Raw genomic sequence first — 20,582 nt, 5'->3', positions numbered from 1 at the left:
TTCTTAGCATGAATAGAAAGGGTAGATCAACTCAAATTGCAACACAGACAATGAATGGTAATACAGGATTATGTTAACACTCAAAGTGCTTAATGATGAATGAGTCATATGCCAGGCTGTGACAAAAGGCTTCACTCTTTAAGCGAGAGGCTCTGTTCTGGCACATTATTAATTTCTGAAGCTGAAATCCAAAGTAGATGGATTTAGGAGGTTAATCTCTATTTTATTGTAATTCCTTCTAATAGATGTTGGCCCCTTCTCCTCCATGCTCCCACTTGGATACAAGTTTAAAAACACACAATAAAATTCTTATTTTGATAATTAGAAGTTTGTACAAGAAGACTCTCAACTCCGAGATTTTTGACTGTGATATAAAAAAGGGAAGAGCCAAACAACACTCTGCAAAGGGGTTTATTGGGGTGATTACAGGATTTGGGAACCTGAATCCTGAGGATCCAAGACTGCAGGATTCATGGGAGGGCTGAGAGGAGCAGACGGTATGCAGGAGCTATTAAAGGGCATAGGAGACTATCCAGGTGTGTTCTGAAAGTGCACAGAAGGACAGGGTTGAAAACCAGATGGTTGCCAGGCCAGTGAGGATGCAATCTGGACAAGCTTCAGAGCTTGACTGGCTTTTGAAGAAAAGAGAAGCTCCTGCCTGGGGTTTATGGGTGGGCATCAGCCTAGGTGTTCCAGAGGACATTGACTGGAATGATGTAGGAGGCCCTGAAGAAAGGTAGAAGTGGAAGATCAGGTAAAGGTGGAAGAGCAGGGTGTTCATCAGGTGGCTGAATTTCACCCACAGTTCCACCAAGTGCTGCTTCCAGACTTTCAGTTCCCATTGGGCTCTTGCTGATTCAGGGCACCTATTTGGCTCTTCCTCTCTGATACCTGATACCTTTCCCACCAAGTTTACTGCCTCCTTCAGCCCTGCGGGGAGGACAGAGTCAGCCATGGAATTCACAAGTCATGTGGGCAGGAAGGGAGTCAGAAGAGGAGAAAGAAGTAGAGAAGTGGAAGAATGGGAAAAGAAAGTGGGCAGTGCTGGCTTCCTCACCAGGCAGGGCCCCCCTTCTGGGTCCCAGTGGGGCAGCACCTCCTTGGGTTGGTGTAGTGCCTCAGCAGGGAGTGGAGTCACCCAGGCATGGGTGGAGGCTGGGTAGTGGCCAGGTCCAGGTGATGAGGATGGTCTCCAGCAGGCTGGCCACCATCAAAGACACACACAGGGTGAAGTAGAATCTGAGGGCAGTAAGTCATTCATCATGAGCAGGAATAAGCTGTAGCCCAGCAGAAAGGTCATCTTGAATGGGGCACAATTCTGATTTTCTGCCATTAGGCAGAAACCAAGGGTTTCAATGGCCACCAGAAAGTCACTGGGCATTATCGCATAGAGTCTGAGCTTGAGTCTGATGACCATCTGGTAGGGAGAAAAGGGAGGATCAAGTGAGGAGTGACTGGGAAATTGCCAAGTCAGGTAAAAGCAAGAGTTGGGATTTATTCCAGGCTAGACTATCTAGTGAGGAAACGTTACCTCATGTCTCTTTCAGTATCCCCTCTCTCCATGCAAACGGTATCACAGAGCTTGGTTCTAACATGCTGCCTACCACTGTATGTATCTCTCCCCTTCTTGGCCCGAGGTGTCAACTTTCTCCACTACCACTGTGTTCTCAGCAAGACTGTGGGAGCAGATGCTTTGGAATCACATGCATTTCATCTTTTATTTCTGCTTGCTTTTTTCATCGAGGCCTAATCTCCTGTGACTTTTCAGATACACTCTCAACACCAGTGGGAGGAAAACTAGACAGTGGAGATGGAGTTTTTCAGGATTTGGAGTCATAATATCCCTAGGACTGTGCTTATAACTCTTCTCCCCCTATTTTGTAAAACAATAAACATCAAGACTCCTGCCCTCCAAATATGTTTTTATAGTCTTTAGGGAAGGGAGTTTCACCCAACTTTAAACCACTGACACAAGGAACTTTGCTTTCTCCTCAAGGAAGATTTAATTGATGAATAATTTCTGAGGATCAGGTATTATTCTAGCATTAGTGATATATCAGTAAAAAAATGTGACAACCCCCTGCTCCCACAGAGATTACATTGTAGTAGAGGACGTAAGCTGTAAGCTGTAAATCATAGAAGACCACAACCAGGCCCCCTGAGCTATGCAGAAAATGCATACTGGTTGTTGCCTACAGTCATGTGCACTGATATTTGGTGGATCCTCAGGAGCACCACTCTCCCTTGTTCCAAATGAGGTTCTGTGATGTGTTGGAAAGCACCCTGCACTTCTTTGCTATGCCCAGTTCCGTGCCCTCCATTGCAAAGGAAATCCAGACAACACAGCTCCTCAAATGCTCCCAAGCTTCTTACCCACATTGTTGGATTCCTCAACGCTCAGCTTCCAGATCCCTTCACTGTACCTTCTCCTCACTCAAAACCCTGTCTCTGCCTCTTTACAGTCTACTTTAATGAGCCTCCCTCACTTGTGTAGATGACAGAACCAAAGGTGAGGGCACAGTTCTGTTCATCAGAGGGGAAGGAAGAGATGTCCAGGTGACAGATGCCAGCCTCAGCATTGGCCTTCTGTATTTGATGCAATCTCCACTGTTAACATAAACCACAAGACCTGTGGATTTCTGATCCACATTCATGCTGTATGTGAGATAGACAGGGAGGTGGATGCTGTGAAGTCCCCAGCAGACTTAACCTTTCTCAGGTCACCCCAAATTCTGGGCTCCAACCCCACTCATCTGACTTCTCCCTTCTATCACCAAAGTCTGAGGTTTGTAAGCTATTCGATTCAGACTCTGCTCTTTCTAAGTTGAGCCTCCACTGGTTACTGGTGCCCCTCTGTGTAGCTGTGGTTTTCTTCTTGTTTTTTTTTTTCAGATCTGACACAGCCCCTCAATGAAGGTATCTGGAAGCCATGGTTGCTCAGACACTATGATGAGCTTCTTTTTTAAATTTATTTTTTAATTTTCTTATGATGAGCTTCTTGATGACCTCACGATCATCAGAGTTTCACCCACTGAATGGGATATATCAGATCTAGAGGAAACCACAGCATGAGATAAACATGCTGAATGTGAGACAGATAGGGAGGTTGATGCTGTGGAGTCCCCAGCAGACTTGACCTTTCTCTCTCATTTTAATCTGGCTCTGCCTCCTGCACTTACATTCCTTTTCCCCATGATTTCTCACTCACCCACTCCCCTCTCTGGTGACAGTTGTCATGATATCACTAGCAAAGTTTTACTTGATTCTTTGGCTCTGGATCCCCTGGGATTGGAGCCACTTAAGTATTGGCTTTCATGAACTTGGTTTAATGCCACCTTCTTCCTGTGCTTCATCTCTTCTCCTTTAAGCTGGAAGAATAATCAGCAAATTTCTGTTTTCATTGTTGGTCTGTTTGAACTTATCTGTTTATGGTATTCTCAGTTCTATGGAATTAATCTGCAAAGCTGGACCCTGGAATAAAAAAGGAGAAGTACCATAGTAAAATAAATAGGGAACTGAGTCCTACTTAAAAATTTAAAAATTGAAAAACAATTTTTATCCAGGATCATTAACTCCAAAAAGACAGGTTTATTGCCACCATCTGTTCTATATTCATTTTCAAGGCCATATAATGTAGCAATTATGAGTTTTAATCAGAAGCCATCAAAAACTGTACTTTGAACCAATCCAGAGTACATCCAGTGAAAAACCCATTAGAAGTGTCCATTGGGAATATGTTTCTAGTGGAATATTCCAAAAGGGAACAGACTCTGTGTGCAGTGATATGGCAACATACCCTGTCATGTCTCCTTACCCTTACATTGAGTCTCAAATTTTAAAAAACTTTTTAAAAATAATTTTTCCAAATTTGTATGTAATAAAATACATATAACATAAAATTTACTGTTGTAACCATTTTTAAGTTTATGGTCCAGTAGCATTAAGTACATTCTCATTGTGCAACCATCACCACCATCCATTGCCAGAATTCTTTTCCTCTTGCTTAACCAAGAAATGCTATACCCATTAAATAAGAACTCCCTATTCCTCCTCTCCCAGTCTCTGGAGACCGCTATACTACTTTCTGTCTCCATGATGTTGACTATTCTAAGTACCTCATGTGCATGGAATCATACAGTCTCTGTCTTTTTTGTAATTGACTTATTTCATTCAGCTTAATGTTTTATTGAACATTAATGTCCATGTTGTAGAGTGTCAGAATTTCCTTTTTTAGAGCTGAATAATTTTCCAGTGTATGTATATGTTACTTTTTGTTTATTCACTTATCTGGTAGTGGACACTTGGACTGTTTCCATGTTTTAACTCTTATGAATAATTCTGCTATGAACACAAGTGCACAAATATCTATTTGAAACCCTGTTTTCATTTCTTTTGAGTATATACCCAGAAGGGGGATTACTGAGTTATATGGTAATCCTATTTTTAACTTTTTGAGGAATCACCAAATTTTTTTCTACAGCAGCTGCACCATTTTACATTCCTACCAACAGTGCACAAGGGTTTCAATTCCTCCACATCCCCAGAAAGAAAACAAGGGACACTGGGAGAAGTGTGAGCTCCGTGTTCCTGGGCCAGGGAGAGTGGAAGGTAGTGAAAGGTGCCAATGCGAGTTGAATCAGGGATCTGTCCTCAATTCAGTTTCCATGTTCATGCAAACTTGTTTAAATGCGTATGCAAACTCAGCCCTGTCCACAACTTTACAGTGTCTGCTCTGTCCCCAATCTCACAACAAACCTCTCTACCTGCACAGAATATCCTTCTATGCTTACCTCGGCCCTTGAGCCATCTGGGTGATGTCTGTAACAAATTTTGCAATCACAGTTCTTCTCACTGTATTAATAAGGCATAGATGGTCATAAATTAATGATAAGAGAAGTAACCAGGTAGGTAGTATGGTATCTATGGGATCTTAAGGAAGCAACTTTTTTGTAATTTAGTTAGTGTATACCGTGTCTCTACTATGTGCTGTGATTGTTTTCTTCTGAAACTCATAGTCTTCATCACTGAGATAATCATAAAGAAAGTTTATTGATATCCATGTCATAACCCCTTTTTAGTACTTGCATGGTACATTATGTGTTACTATTTCTGGTGGAGTCTATTTTTATCTATCTCTGATGTTGCACTATTCCTCATTGCTCATTTTCTAGAATGTAAAAGAAAAATTATTTTTCTTGAGTGGGAAAATTATACTGAAAAAGTTCCCATCTTTCCTGAAAGATTGTCTCATCCACCTCCATCTCCTTAGCATCTCCACTGGCCCATTTCATTTAACCTCAAGAGAGCTAAGAAAGATTTTTCCCCCTTAACATCAGTTGATACTCAGAAACCATGAGGATAGATTATAGGCCTGGAACAGGAAAGACATGCAGAAGGGACAAGAGCCTCAGAAGCATGTGGAGTGAAGTAACCAGAGAAGTGCCAACTCTTGGTTAGGATTCTAGAAAAAGCTAGGAAGCTGTCAGTGTCATGATTTCCCATGTTTATCAAAACGAATGTCCAGTTATTGACTAGGAATAACAAAAAGTAGCCCAGCTACATACTATTTCCCAGTAGTTCTGTGTTTGCTTGGCTCTTGCTCTTATCCTGTCTAATCTTGCAGCTGGAGTTGGAGGATGAGGCAGAAGAGGAATCCTTCTCCCTGGAGCCAGCCTCTTTCCATCTCCCTCCCCTTGGCTCTTCACTGTGGTCTTGGTAATGATGCCAACCTTCAAAGGTCACAGTCCTCACTTTCAACTCTTGTTTAAATAATGCACACATCAGGTGGCATTACTTGCTGCCTCTAACAAACATACATGGTGACAAGAGAATGTCCTGCAGGGATAACCCACCCAGTGGTCTAAATATAGTCTCTAAAAGTAACTGGAAAATAAATTTGGAGAGAAGGAAACAAAAATGTGACATCACTAGAGCAGTGCGAATCGCCTCCTCATGCTTGAAAACCACTCAGCATATAATGCATCACCAAAAAGGCACCTACCGGTGCCACTGCTTTCAGGTGGCACAGGCTCTTATGAACCCTGATGCCATCTTTAAAAAAAAAGAGAGAGAGAGAATATCCTTTCTTATAACCAACTTCAGACTCTGAGGTTTTACATATGGCTTCAGTAGTATCAAATCTTAACACTTTTTGATGTGTCGGAAGCAATTTGGACCTAGGTTTACTGAATGAAGGACGTGATTAGGGGTGTGGGGGAGGTGGCAGAGGTTCGACGCTGCTGCAGGAAGTTAAATGCTGCTTCTAAAATACATTTTTTAAAATTTCATGTTCAGGGGCTGGGGAGATAGCTCAGTTGGTAGAATGCTTGCCTTGCAAGTACAAGGCCCTGGGTTCAATTCCCAGCACTGCAAAAATAAATAAATAAATAAATGCTGAATAAAACAAGCCAAATAGGACTTTGGCAATTCTCTTTTCTTCCAACATCTCACAAGCCAAGTATTCCATGGATTTTATTTATTTATTTATTTTGGTACTGGGGATTGAACTCAGGAGCACTCAACCACTGAGCCACATCCCCAGTCTTTTTTGTATTTTATTTAGAGACAGGGTCTCACTGAGTTGCACTTTGTTAAGTTGCTGAGACTGGCTTTGAACTTGTGATCCTTCTGTCTCAGCCTCCCTAGCCACTGGGATCATAGGCTTGCGCCACCACACCTGGCCCATTGCTGGATTGTTTTGAAGCAAATACTACTTTAGATAAACAGAGTAACTTTAGAAAAAAAAAAACTTGACAAAATCATTTCAGGTAGAATACAGAATATAGACTGCAAGTGGTATGGTGTAAATAAATCAAGAAATTAAAAACATAAACTAGATAAGTTCTTTAAACATGAAGTTTGATTAGAACTTTAAGAAAGCTACCAGCAAGTAACACATAAAATAGATAATAAATTCAAACTGTTTCTAAATATCCCAAAAATATAAATTTAGACTGCCTCAAGAAGGAATATTTTCCAACTTTTATTTCTTTTCCTTTAGATCAATGACTTTCCAGGTGTAAACTACATGTATTCACCTAGTTCTAATTTTAGGATGAGGGTCTAAAAAAATGCTTTGGTACTGCTACTTTTCAAATATGCCCACACAGTAATACTAGCAGGTGAAATGTAAAGTTAATTTTCCTCATTGGTGGCCTCTTATAATCAATAAAGCATATAATTTATGTTTTAAATACACACACACATATACATTTATATTAAAACTATTTCAATCAAAATATTTTGATTAAAAAGTAAATGCAGCCTGTATACATGTGTGTCAATAATTAAACTATTGTGTTTGAAAAGTAAATGCAGTTTGTATACATTTTAAATTTTCTTAAGTTGACATTCAGGTAAAAAAGGTTATTATTACTAATATAGACCAAAGTTGTTTATCTCTTCTGATCAAAAGTTCCTATTTAGAGGACAACACTTAAAAAGTTTTGGAGGATGACTGGGAATCTTCTAAGTCTGCACTGTACTAAGTCTGCCTAGGAAGGCTTCTGGCCTAAGAAGGCTCCACCTCCATGGACTATTTGATTTGGCCTCCCTGACTTAGTGGGACCTTGTTGCTGCACATATTAATGACCTGACCGATGTCCAGTCCATAATTCAGTGATGTGGGAGAATTCTCCATTCACATCTTAAGAGAGATGCTAGAAACACCAGACTGCTTTATTCAACTGAGTAATTAATTCCTAATTGTCACTCTGGGAGGATTAAAATGCCGAGTCCTGTTTATGGGCCTTGATGTTTGGTTATGTTAGCTGAGTAGATTTAGAAGGTTCTTCTGGGCGGAACAAACAGCCAGAGTAAAAACATGGAAAAACATGGTTGCCAGGACCTCGACTTTGAGTAGGGGAGAACCAGGAAGAAGTGGCATTTTGAAGGACTTGTACCAAGCTAAAGTTTGGTTTAATCTATTGTCCATTGTTTCCCAAACAAGAATAAGGCTCAGACCAAGGGAAACAGTTCTCTTAAACCCTGAGGCTGACTTAAGTCACTTTTATTATAATATTACTTAAATATGTACATTCATAAAACCATGTACAAAGTCGTTATGCTTATAGCTCATATATCACTATAAAATTAAATTTGCAAATTATATATCAAGACTACAAATAAAACATTAATTTATTGTAGTGGATAATGATTTTTTTGCTAAAACAAGATCACTGCTGCTATTTTGTAGCAAGCAACTAGAGTTTGAACACCAGCCACTTTTTGAACACCAGTTATTTTGTGGGGGGCAGTGGGAGCAATTTGCTCTTTGCTTGAAGTCTGGGGAAAATTACTCCCCCAATCTTTGACAACCCAGACACATTTCAAGAAGGGCATATTTTATTATCAATATTATGTAAATAAGTAAAGATTCTTGGACAGACCAAGATAGGGCTACAATACTTTGAAGCCAGGCACCAATGCTGTATAGTGTGCATCCATTATTTTTCAAAGAAACTATAATAAATATACTTGAAGTATTTCAGGGAGATGTTAGAAGTTTTTAAAATTTTATAAAAAAGTTATCAGATTTGCAGCTGTTGGGTGCTACAGTATTTGAGGCACAATTGAACGTACTAGTATTCTTCAGTGAGGTGGGATCTCATTGCTACCTTAATTTTCATTTTCCGGATGATTAGTGAGATTGGGTGTCTTTTCATATTTGAGCAGTTGTTCAGGTTTCCTTTTCTGTGAGCTGTTTATTTATATTACTTTCCTTTTCTTATTGACTTGTAGAAATTATTTGAATATTCTGTATTTAAAACATCAGTTTTAATTTGTGGTTTATCTTTCATGTTATGGCATCTTGTACATGTTTTAATTTTAATATAGTAAACAATTATCAATCTTCCCTTTATTGATTTTTTATCTCAAGAGATTTTCCCTACTCCCAAGTTCATAAAGATGTTTCCTACTTTCTTCTAAAAGTTTTTAAGTTTTCTCACACCTACATCTTTGATCTACTCCAAACATATTTTTCTGTGTGGTATGAAGTAGTAAGTTTTTCTTTCATATGGATAATGAATTGTTCCAGTGTTATTTGTAGAATTTCTTTATTTCCCCACTGATGTTTAAGGTTTTCTTGGTCACTGGTCAAATTTACATTTGTGTCTGTTTCTAGGTTCTCTATTCTATTGCGTTGGTCTATTAATTTATCTGTGTTCAAGAATATACTGGTGTCAATAACTTTATGTTAGTGTCTTCACACTTGCTCATTAGTTGTTTGAAAAGGGACAAATCACTTTACCTACTTTTAAAATGGAAAATCATAATACCTAGAAATAGGGTTGTTAAGGAAATTAAATGCAACAAAATCGTTATGTAAAGACCCAGAAAGAGTAAGGAGGCACTCAATAGAGCAACCTTTATATTACGATGATGTCGAAGAAACAGATAAAACAAAAACGAAATGCCAGTCCCTCTGAAAATCCCATTTCTATTTATTTATTTTTTTTAAAACAGATGAGTTTGCATACCACTTCTAAGGCTCTTGCCACTTTCAAAGCTGTGATCTAGGCAGCACATTATGTGATGAGCAGTTGGGTTGAAAGTGAGAAGGGTGTACTATGCAGCATGTAGGGTCGAATCAGGAGTAAGCAAATGTAAAAAGGTAAGTACCACAAGAGAGAAGGTCTGTGGCTTGGGGGGGCCCGTGGAGGCTCCTCTCCAGGCAGAAGCAAGCAACGATGACCTTCACGATATTTTCTGGTACGTGAAGGGTCACAAATGGTTTGACAGCTCTGCCTACAAACATCAGGCTGCCGGCAAATGAACGGCCACCAGCTACCCTCCCGGATACCCATGGGGACACACGACCTCAAAGAAGATTCCAGACAGGCTCGCAGAGATAAGGGAAGGACGGGGCAGCATCGGGAGCGCGGTGGAAAGAGAGCAGCTCCCACCCCATCCCTAGTGTCTGCGGTGCTTCTGGGAAATGCAGTCCTTTGCTGCATGCGGAGCCAGGGGCTCCTGGAAGGGGGACTACAATTCCCTTCAGTCTTGCGAAAGCTTTGTGCAGCGCGCTTGCGTGGTGAGGCAGCCGATGCCGCTATAAAGGCTTGTTTTGCTCCGGTGCAGATGCTCGGGAGCGTGGTTGAGTGGCCAGCGCTCCTATCTGGGAGCTGGGGAGCAGGTAGGTGACGGCTCCAGCCTTATCCCTACCGTGTCCTTTGATTGTCAGGGGGATCACCCCCTTACCTTTCCTTGAGGTGCTGCGGGCTGTAGTCAGGGGTTCGAGGAGTTCGCGGGAAGCCGGAGACCTGAGAAGCGGGGCCTGGCCTCCTTCTGTTCTCCCTCCTCCCTCTCCTTGTGTTGCGATCTCAGGGGCCTTTCGGTGGGGTCTTTGCGTCCGAAAGCAGGCAGGTAGGGTTGGAGTGAGTGGTCGGGTGCCGGCTCCATCCCCGGATGCGGCCACCAGGGGGTGCTGCGTTCCCGGGCTGTGGGTGTGGGTAGCAATCGCCTCGCCTCGCCTCGCCTCGCCTCGCCTAGCCTAGCCAGGCCCGTGCGGGCGGTGGGAACGCCCTAGGGCAGGGGCTCCTCGGGCGAAGCTGGCCTGAGAAAAGACGCTACCCCAAAGGTTGTGGGCGGGAGCCCTGGGCACCGGCCTCAAGCCGTGGACCGGAGACCGCGAGGTCAGCCACCTCCGAAGTCAGTGATTCCCATCGTTTTTGCAAACCGGTAAATGGAGGTACGTGACATAAGCACGAACAGCAAGCGTGGCAGAGCCGGGAATGGAGTCCATATCTCTTGACTGTCATCGGGTGCCCTTTTCACCTCTACCACACAGCTGTGCACTGCTTTGTATTTATCATACAGGGTCATTTGGTTCTGCACAGACGTGGGAAGCTGGAGGCGGATAGGCGCAGGAACGATTGGGAAAGTTTCAGAAAGGTTTTGAGGGAGGAGATGGATAGGTTATATAGTGGTCTTTAGCGTAAGTGAAAGGCAAGGAAGCTTGGAGGCACAAGTGGATGTAGGGGGCGTGGTAAGTATGTATCCTTTTAGCTTCAGGGTTTCCTTGTGCCGCTTTAGGGCTTGGCGCACGGTCCCTGAGGTACTGGAAACTACTTAGGAATGTTATGATAAGGCAACTTGGGAACACTAGTCTGCCTGGTTACTCTTCTTGTAAACCTGTGCAGCTCCCCTCCCCCGTGCAGTTGAGTCTGTATTGCTGTGCAGGGAGCGTGTCTACCCTTTTATCATTGGCAGGAGACTTTCGATACAAAAGGCAGTTAGCTGACCAAGTGGCCTCAACCCAGTCAATTTTGAGTCTAGGCACTTGGTTGGGGTTCCCCCACTTTGATTATTATTGTTCTGCCCTTGTACAGCTCTGACACTACCTTAAAAATCTCCTTCTTTTCTTCCCTTTATAGCTGAGACTTGTTAACCTTTTAAAGACTTTCCAACAACTTCAAGGGGGAACAAGAGAAAAAACATACAAATAGTATTTAAAAAAAAAAAAAGTGTCTGGCCTAGTGATCTGTCCTTCGTTGCTTCAGAGTGGTGCCTTTTTTCTTTCCTACATCTATTTGACTTCCTTTTGCTTAGCTGGCCTCCACGTGGAGTGCCCTGTCATATTCCTGAGACACAGAAGATGGTGTCCTCCTTATTCAAGGCCAAGAGGCAGTAACTTTTTGCCTACTGGGGGCCTGTCTACTCTCATGACTACCCCCTTTTTTCCAGGAAATTTAAGAGATGAAAGTGTTAAAGATAATGGAAACAGTTCCTCATACCCTTCATTCTTAGAATAACTTGGTTTCTTAGGGTAGTAGCTCACTAAATTCCCTATCTTACACCAGTCACAATAGGCACAAAACAAAAATTATTTCTATCAAAACAAATCATTTCATCCCTGCTGCTATCTGCTCACGAGTTCTGCTGATTCTGCTTTTCCTTTGAAATGAAGTAGTTGAAAGAATTTGGCTATCCTGGGTTCTTAGGTAAATGAGATACTCTTTATGTTCTTGATGTGCCATTTGATATTGTAAATGAGTTGGTTATCATTAACCACCCCTTTTCAAGCTCCCTACCCCATCTCCCTGCCTATTTAAAAAGTAGCACTAATCCTCTTCAGATAATCTGCTAGGCTAGGCAACCTTTGAAGGGCAAAGTTGGACTTCTGTGATCACTGTAACAAGAAGGGTTCCTCTGATCTGTAGCTACAGCCGGACAGTGGGGACACTGGCAGATGCCAGGTCTGTTTATAGTTTAGCCTTAATGAGGTCTCAATGACGTGATCACTGTACGCTTGCTTAGTAAGCCAGTGTTCTTTATGGTGCACTTTGTCATTGGACAAGGTGATTTTTTTTTTAAAGATAAATAATTTAGCAATACCAATTTAGGGTACTCGAATCAGGATTTTGAAAAATAAGTCGACTTTTCTTTGTGCTGGTAACCTGTCTCTGTGGAGTAGATTCAGTTCTCTTTAGTTAGAGGATTAGTAAGTGTTTTTCTCTTTTTTTCCTGATACCTTTAAAATGAATTATAATTGTCAGAATTTTGTGCTGCTTGGAGGAACTGTACTTCTAATTCACAGCCCTGGGTTTGTGCTACATTGTAATTTCTAGTGAGACTACTATGCAACTGTTTTCTCAGCTTCTATCTGGCAGCTGCAAACCTTCAGAGTGGGGGAATGTTTTAAGACTCTTCTGTGTTTATTTTTTTAAAAAGTGACCAGAGTTGATAAAGGAGTATTGATAAGAGTCAACCAAACAGGCAGTGGTTTAGAATAGTTTCAGGTGGAGATCAGGTGAGAATAGGGAATTTATTGTTGTTTTTAAATAACAAATTTATGAAGATTCGATTTATATATCATAAAATTCATCCTTTTAAAGTATACAATTTAATGTTGTAGGTTCTTTATATATATATACATATATATATTTTCTCATAAGTGTGCAAATATTCTAATTTTAGAACATTTTTAGTACCCCAAGGGGATTTGTATTTAAAATTGTGTTATCCTATTATTTTGTGTTTTAGCTGTGTAATTGCAAGGAACTTAAAAATAATATGAGTTACTCTATTAGCTAACTGTAAAAATAAAGAGATAGGATCTATCATTGATAGGATAAGTGTTTTGTAAATTTTTATTTAGTAAAATTTGTTAGGAGAAATGATACTCATTTTAAAATTTTTGAGTTTATAATGTTTAGAACAAGCTGAAATTGTTTCCAGAAAGTCTCAAAAAGAAAAAAAATTATCTAAATGCTGCATACATTGCTTTTGAGTGTAACTGAAATGGGTGGGTATTTCTTTAATAGTGTATTCATTATTTTTTAAAAAGTTTTTTCCCTTAGGGGTGGGAGAAGTTAATTTTTCTTTATTCTGATTTTTTTCTTTAAAAAATGAAATGGTAGTTCCAAAAATTTTGAAAAATTATTTTTATAGCTTAATAAAAGAAAACTTTAATACTTTTGCCCTTTTTTCCCCCAAAAGTACTTTAGAACATGTTTAAACACAATGTAGGAAATGTCTTTTCTTGATGAATTTTTAATTTCAGAAATTCCAAGTGAAACCAAGTGTCTGTGAACCCTGGCACCTCCACTCAGCAAAGATGAAGGATATTGACATAGGAAAAGAGTACATCATCCCCAGTCCCGGCTATAGAAATGTCAGGGAGAGAAGCAGCACTTCTGGGCCGCACAGAGACCGTGAGGACTCCAAGTTCAAGAGAACTCGACCGGTCAGTGATTACTTTCTTAGTAGTCCCTTTTCTTATATGCTTGTTGTATTAGACCACACCTAATTTTTTTGTATGGTACATAATTTAAACCTCTATTTCTCTTCATTGGCTGTAGGTCATGGTTAAGAATTTATAGTTTATGGTTACTTGAGACTGGAGTATAGCTCAGTGGTACAGCAAGCACTTAGCCTGTAAGAGCCCCTGGCCTCCATTCCTACACTAACAACAACAACAATAATGCCCCAAAATCAGAAAAACAAGAATTTATAGTTACTTGTGAAGGAATTGGTGGTTCACTGGTTCATAGTAAACACTCAGTAAGTGGAAGGAGCATGTCCTGCAGGCTCTTATCTATTTCTTCCTTCGTGTTCTCTTTCATTTACTCCATTTTTGATGTCTTCTGAAGAACTTTAGATTAAGAGAAGATAACTTATCCCTCTTATTATTATTAGGGGGAAGAGGACAGAAGGAATTTGACCCATTAATCTTCATTCATTATAATTTGGGGATTTTTTTTTTTCTTCTACCTGTGTTTTGTGTTTAAAATACGAATCCTTTGGAGGGACTTGCTCTGATTTCAGAGAGTGATTGGAATAATTCTAGATAGTTGATGGATGATCTGTAAGTTTTTCAGGTGAATTAATTAATGTAAAGCAGTTTTAAATAATAATGTTTCCTCCAATAGAAATAATGAAGATATATTTTAAACTGGAGGATATATATATATATATATATATATATATATATATATTTGTAATATAGTACATATATAAACTGGAGGTTATATATTATATTTATGTGTGTGTGTGTGTGTATGTATGTGCATATTATATATATATAATTTCTCCTAAGAAAAAGCATATTTTTCTTGAATTGCTACAGTAACTAATAGGTCAGAATAGGGGTATCTAGGCAGTTGAGGTTTATGTTAATGTATTTGCTATGTGAAAACTTAAGAAAGACATGAATTTTGCAGTTGATAGTGAGTGCTTCATTTGCCTGACGTTACTGTTCCTCTTTGGTGCATTAAAGCTGTTGCTTTACTAATCAACATTGTTTCACTCATAGGTCTTCTCTATCTCTGATATTTAATTACTATAGAATACGTTCCCATTCAGGCTTAGCTTTGTAAAAACAGATTCAGTGTAATCAGGGTCACATACTTCTTTGGTGCCTGTCTTGTAACTTCTCTGGGTCCTTTGTCTAGACCTTATGTTAATTAAACATTTATTGAATATATTCTGACACCATCAGTGTAGCATGTGAAATCACAAAGGTAACCTTGGAGTAGGATTTTGAAGGGTGATTAGGTAGGAAGGCTTTTTAGGTGATAGAAGTAAAGACCCAGAGGCATAGAAAAAGTACATGGCATGTTGGGACCTTGGATAAATTATATCATTATCCCTTTGTTGTTTATATATTAAATGGTGGCAACAGTGATATTTAATTCATGAGATCATTGAGAATTAAGTGAGATAATGTACACAAAATACTTAGGATGGTGCCTGGCATGTCCAGTGCTCAATAAATATTAACTCTTAGATATAATTGTCTAAAGTGTAGGATGTGTAAAGGGGGTATAGGTCAGGAAAAACTGAGCATGCTGTGCCAAGGAATATTTTACTGTGGGACATTGGGGAACTATCAGAAATTAATGAGGTTTTTTTTTTTTAACCTCTTATTTTGAGATAAGCATAGATTTACATGCAGTTGTAAAAAATAATACAGAAAGTTCTCTTGTATACTTCATCCTGTTTCCCCCTCAGTGGTAACATCTTGCATAACTATAATACAGTATCTCATCACGATATTGATCGTCGTTGATCCAATCATTTGACTTTATTAAGATTTCACCAGGTTTACATGTACTACTCGGTTGTGTGTGCACATGCATTCTATGCAGTTTTTGCCACAGTCAAAATACCAAAGTTCCATTACGAGGCTCTCATGCTACCTTTTTATAACTACCTTACCCTGCCCACTGGAAACCACTACTCTTTTTTTCTTTTAATCAACTATTTGATGTTCAAAAGAATTTCTAAAGATGTAAACAATTGTAACACAGTAAAAACTAAAAGTTATAGACCAGTAAGCTAAAAATATTCTCTGGTTCCAAGAAGTCTCCTAAAGTGGTTTAGAGATTCTTTTTAAAATTTTTATTGAAATGGACATGATCAAATATTTATTTGAAATAAATATAAACTGTTTTAAATAAAATATAAAAACATTATCAAAGTTATTTCACTGAAAGTGTTTACTGCCACCTGAACCCTTGTAAATATGCATCACTGACTAACATTAGGACCAACCAGACTGTAAGATAAACTCACATTTCCCTAACACAAAATCCAATATTTGTAAAACCCTATTAATATTAGTAGCATGGATGCTAGTAGAGATGGTTATCAGCTTACAATGTTTTGACTTATTTTTTCAACTTACAATAGTGTGAAAGCAATATACATTCAGTAGAAATTGTATTGCAGATTTTGAATTTTGGTCTTCCTTAGACTAACAATAGTGGACTGATAATCTCTTGTGGTGCTGGGCAGTGGCAGCAAGCTATTGTTTACTACCAGTCTCATGATAACAAGTGAAAACTACTAAGACTATAACGTAATGTGTTGTTAAGCTAGCATGTGCATGCAGTAGGTTAGGTGTATTGAATGCATTTTTTATTTAAAAATTTTCAACTTACAATGTGTTTATCAGGATGTTTATGAGCAAGTCAAGGAGCATCTGTTCAGGGAGTATTAGTATAATGAATGTCTCAGTGTGACTTAGATTAATTGAAAAAAGGAATTATAAATCATTATAGACTCTTATTAAAATAATGTTATATCTATTGCAATAATGTCTGTGCACACAATAAATATGATCAGGAAAATACAAAAAGCTTGGGGGCTAGGCCCTTATTAAAGTCATAACTCCTGTCTGGATTCTGGCAAATATCATGTGGGAAACCACTACTCTTTTCTTCATCTCTGCGATGTTGTCATTTTAAGAATGCTATATAAGTGGAATCATATACTGAAACCTTTTGAGATTGCTTTTTTCACTCAGCCTAATTCCTGTGATAACTGCCTGTTGTGGTGTGCATCAGTAGTTGTTCTTTTTTTATTGCTGAATAGTATTCTGTGTTATAGAAAAACCAGTTTGCTTAACTATTTATCACTGAAAGACATTTGAGTTATTTCTGGTTTGTAATAATTACAAATAAAGGTGCTTTTAACATTTATGAACTGTATTTTGTGTGAATATAAGCTTACATTTCTTGAATGAATGTCTAGGACTCTAAATTACTGGGTCATATGGGTAAGTGCATATTTAGTTTTATAAGAAACTGCAATATTCTTTCCCAGAGTGGTTGTATCATTTAACATTCACACCAGCAATGATCCAGTTTTTCTGCATTCTTACCAGTATTTGGAGTTATAGTTATTTTTGTTGTAGACATTCTGATTGGTATTTCTGATATCTCATTGTGGTTTTAATTTGCATTTCTCTAATGACTACAGATGTCTAAATGAGAACAGATTTTTAAGACTAGATTTTATCTTAGATTAGTCTTGAAACAGTGCAGAAAAACCTTGTATAGGAGAGACAAAATACAGGAGCCATTAGCAGTCTGCTCCGTTAGTCCCTGTGAGAACGTCCAGGGGTTTCAAGATGTAGAAGTGAGGATGGAGGAGGTGGAAGAGGTGAAGGGGCATCTCTGGAAGGGGAGGGAGGCTTGGAGCGTCTGATATTGGTGGTAAGGATTTAAGACTGTTGGTGAACATAGAAGAAGAGAAGGAGAAGATTTAGTAGAAAAGAATGAGTGATTTTGTTTGCTTCTTAGCTTAAGATCAAAATGAGCGATTTTGAATGTGTTCAATTTGAAGTGCATCCTGGTAAAATTATCAGTAAGTAGAGCATGGACCAGAAGTAAAGTAAGGAAGGATTTTAGACTCATTAGTGTGCCCATATGAAGCCATGGGTGTGGGCACGCTTGCAAGGAAAGGTGGAACCTATGCAGGGTGTGGACCTGTGGAATTCCTGGGGACAGGACCCTGTTGGGTTTGTTGAGGTAGAATTGACATTAAGGTGTGCAAGGGCAGCTGCAGACTTCTTCCACTGGTGGAAGAAGTGCAAATAGAATCACTACTGATTGAGTCAGCCATTGTGATAGCAGGCTTCCCCCTGTGCCAAAACCTGATCTCGAGCCACAGGGAAGGCTAGTGCATCTACAAGGTTTGAGGAGTTCATGTGAATTTTATTTTCACTACTCTTGCCTGTATTGTAAACTTTTAAATTTGAGTGCTGATTTCTTGATTTTTACTGTATCATGTACCCTCTGAACATTTTTTACTCAAAAAAATTTCTTGTAGTCTACTTTCTCTTTTTTTCTTAGCCTTGACCTAAGCAATAAAATAATAGGTTTATTTATCCTATTTTAGTGTATACATTAAAATGAATACATAGTTATTAAGTATTTTTAGAAGTTCATATATCATCTAGAATCCTCTCAAATACCATCCATCAAAAAACACAATTTCTCAGATATATTTATCTTGAGCTTGGCTCATATGTTAATAAGCTTGCTCACAGAAGGAACCAGCAAGATGACAAAAATTTTCCAGCCTGAGATTGTATAAAAGTGGATAATTTAAGTTCTTAGGAAGCAGAAAACCTATATAAGCATGTAGAGTTTTTTTTTTTTTTTTTAAGTAAACAGCTAATTGTGCAGAGATTGCAATTTCATGTCACATCATCATAACAATCATTTCTGTATTAGTTGTTAGAGAGGTGATCTGGGACAGGACCTCCCAGATGCCAGGTATGCCTGTTATCCATAAGAAATAAAAAAAACAATACCTTTCAGTAACAAAAGATAAGGAGACATCTTATTTTCTGAATTGGAAAACTAGGTTTCATTCACCTAGTTTAGGTCCAGTTAATGTGGAAGCATGAAACTGTGTCAAACAAATGTCAAAAGAAAAGGACCAATGAAAAAGTTCTGATTTTAAATAGACCAGTGCTGTAAACAAAGGCTCCTAGTACACAGTTTGCTTACATTTCTTTAAAACTTTTTTTTAGATGTTGATAGACCTTTATTTTTTATTCTTTTATTTATATGTGGTGCCAAGAATCAAACTCAGTGCCTCACACATGCTAAGCAAGTGGTCTACCACCGAGCCACAACCCCAGCCCACTTTGCTTATTTCTTAAGTATTGTGACCAAATCTTTCTTTTGGGATATTCTGGGAAATTTTTCTAATCAGTCATGTCTTTGTAGTTTCCCACATCTGCTTAGAGATAATGAGGGTAATTGATGCAGTTGCACACTTACCCCTTCTTTAGGGCTATAAAGTTAATTTCTGTGGCACACCCAATTTTAGGTTTAGCTGACGCCCTTTAATCCTGAGTGTTAATAGTGGTGCTTTCTGTTGCTGTTAGTTCTTTGAACTAAGAACTAGCTTTGACTGGCATTCTTTCAACTTACTTAAAGATTTATATCTAGGCCAATCCTGAACACTGTTATGATGCCTGAAGTCTCATTTTTCAGGTACAGCTCCTTTCCTTATAATTGCATTCAGATATGCACATGTAGATCATATGATTCCACAGCCAAAAAAATGTATATATAATATATAATATATATTTTCACTCTTTCTAGTGGTGCCAGGGATTGGACTCAAGGCCTTGCATACGCTAGGCAAATTGTACCCCATGACCTACATCTCTGGCCCTTTAAAAAAAATTATTTTACTTTGAGACAGGGTCTTGCTAGGTTGTCCAGGCTGGCCTGGAACTTGTGATCTTTCTCTCCAGCTTCCTGAGTACCTGGGATTATAGGCATGTGTCATGGCCCTGATTTTTCTTTTTAAGGTGCAGTGTTTGATCATTTTATAATTCAGCAAACATTTGTACACTCTTCAGGATGCAGACACAGTGCTTCCCTTCAATAGAAGCTTAAAATCATAAACATGTACATGGATTACTGTAATTTAGGTGCTATAGAAATTGACAAAAAAGAAGTGCTTCTCCCTTAGAGAAGACTTCAGGAGGAGATAGCATTTCACTGGTGGCTTGAGGAATAGGTAGCATTTGAAGAAATGAAGAAAAAAGCCAGGCAGAAGAAAGTGTTATGGGTAGGGGTCACTAGGCCCTTTTGGTATTAAGCATAAAGTATGTGGAATCACAAATAGGGATAAGTCAGTGAATGTTCTTCAATAAGTTTGGGATTTTGTTGCTTTAATATTTAGAAAAAAAATCATTATTTAGACCAAAGCAAGATAAAGCTATGGAGACACTGAGATAAGCTTCGATTGTGGTGGTCTTTCTTCTTAGTGCTCTCAGACCAAAGCTAAAGGTGACTTGTTTTTCATGGACTTGTCTAATCTAAAAAGGGAGGAAGAATGGCGAATGAGCAGGAGTCAATGAAAGTTCTTGTGCCATTAGTACTGCATTATTTTTTCTCTTTACCCAGAAATGATGTTGGTGGAATTTTCCTCCAAGTTAGAATATTCTGCATCTAGGAAAAGCAACAAAGCACAAGTGTTCAGAAAATCCAGGAATCTTCACTTAGCAAATTTTAAATTCTGTATTAGGCAGACTCTTTAACCTTGGTTGGAGTTTTTATGATTAGTTATTTGAAATATTTTGGTGAATTGAAATTTTTGCTTAGGACAAAGAAACGAATTTTGGATGTGGGTCTAATCTTAGCAGAAACAATTCTATATTAGGAAAGAAATGGGAGCTCAATATAGCAAATGTGCAACATATGTAAGATTATAGCAGAAAAAATAAATCACCCTAATTCTTCTACCCACAAACACTGTTGTTTTCATAACATAGTTTTGCCCAGTAACATTACACTTTTAGAGAATTTGACCCTGAAAGCTTTTCTCTA

The 20,582-nt window shown here is 38.8% G+C and overlaps 1 protein-coding gene across 4 annotated transcripts in view; it reads left to right on the top strand.

Annotated features, from left to right (window-relative positions):
* Positions 1-10,011: 10,011 nt before the first annotated feature.
* The window catches only part of Abcc5 (ATP binding cassette subfamily C member 5), a 78,942-nt gene continuing 68,371 nt past the window's right edge, over positions 10,012-20,582 (top strand). The window contains exons 1-2 of one of the 4 annotated variants that reach the window (XM_047563366.1): positions 10,012-10,135; positions 13,505-13,687. In XM_047563366.1, coding sequence (XP_047419322.1) covers positions 13,559-13,687 — 129 coding nt within the window. In that variant the 5' untranslated portion in view covers positions 10,012-10,135; positions 13,505-13,558. Of the gene's footprint in view, positions 10,136-10,527; positions 10,691-12,363; positions 12,443-13,504; positions 13,688-20,582 lie in introns of those variants that run through there. The other 3 variants (XM_047563368.1, XM_047563365.1, XM_047563367.1) reach the window with 3 other exon arrangements.

This window comes from Sciurus carolinensis, chromosome 9, assembly GCF_902686445.1.
Source record: "Sciurus carolinensis chromosome 9, mSciCar1.2, whole genome shotgun sequence".
NCBI classification, from domain to species: domain Eukaryota; kingdom Metazoa; phylum Chordata; class Mammalia; order Rodentia; family Sciuridae; genus Sciurus; species Sciurus carolinensis.
Note: the sequence above shows the minus strand (reverse complement) of the source record. Positions and strands in the feature narration are given on the sequence as shown.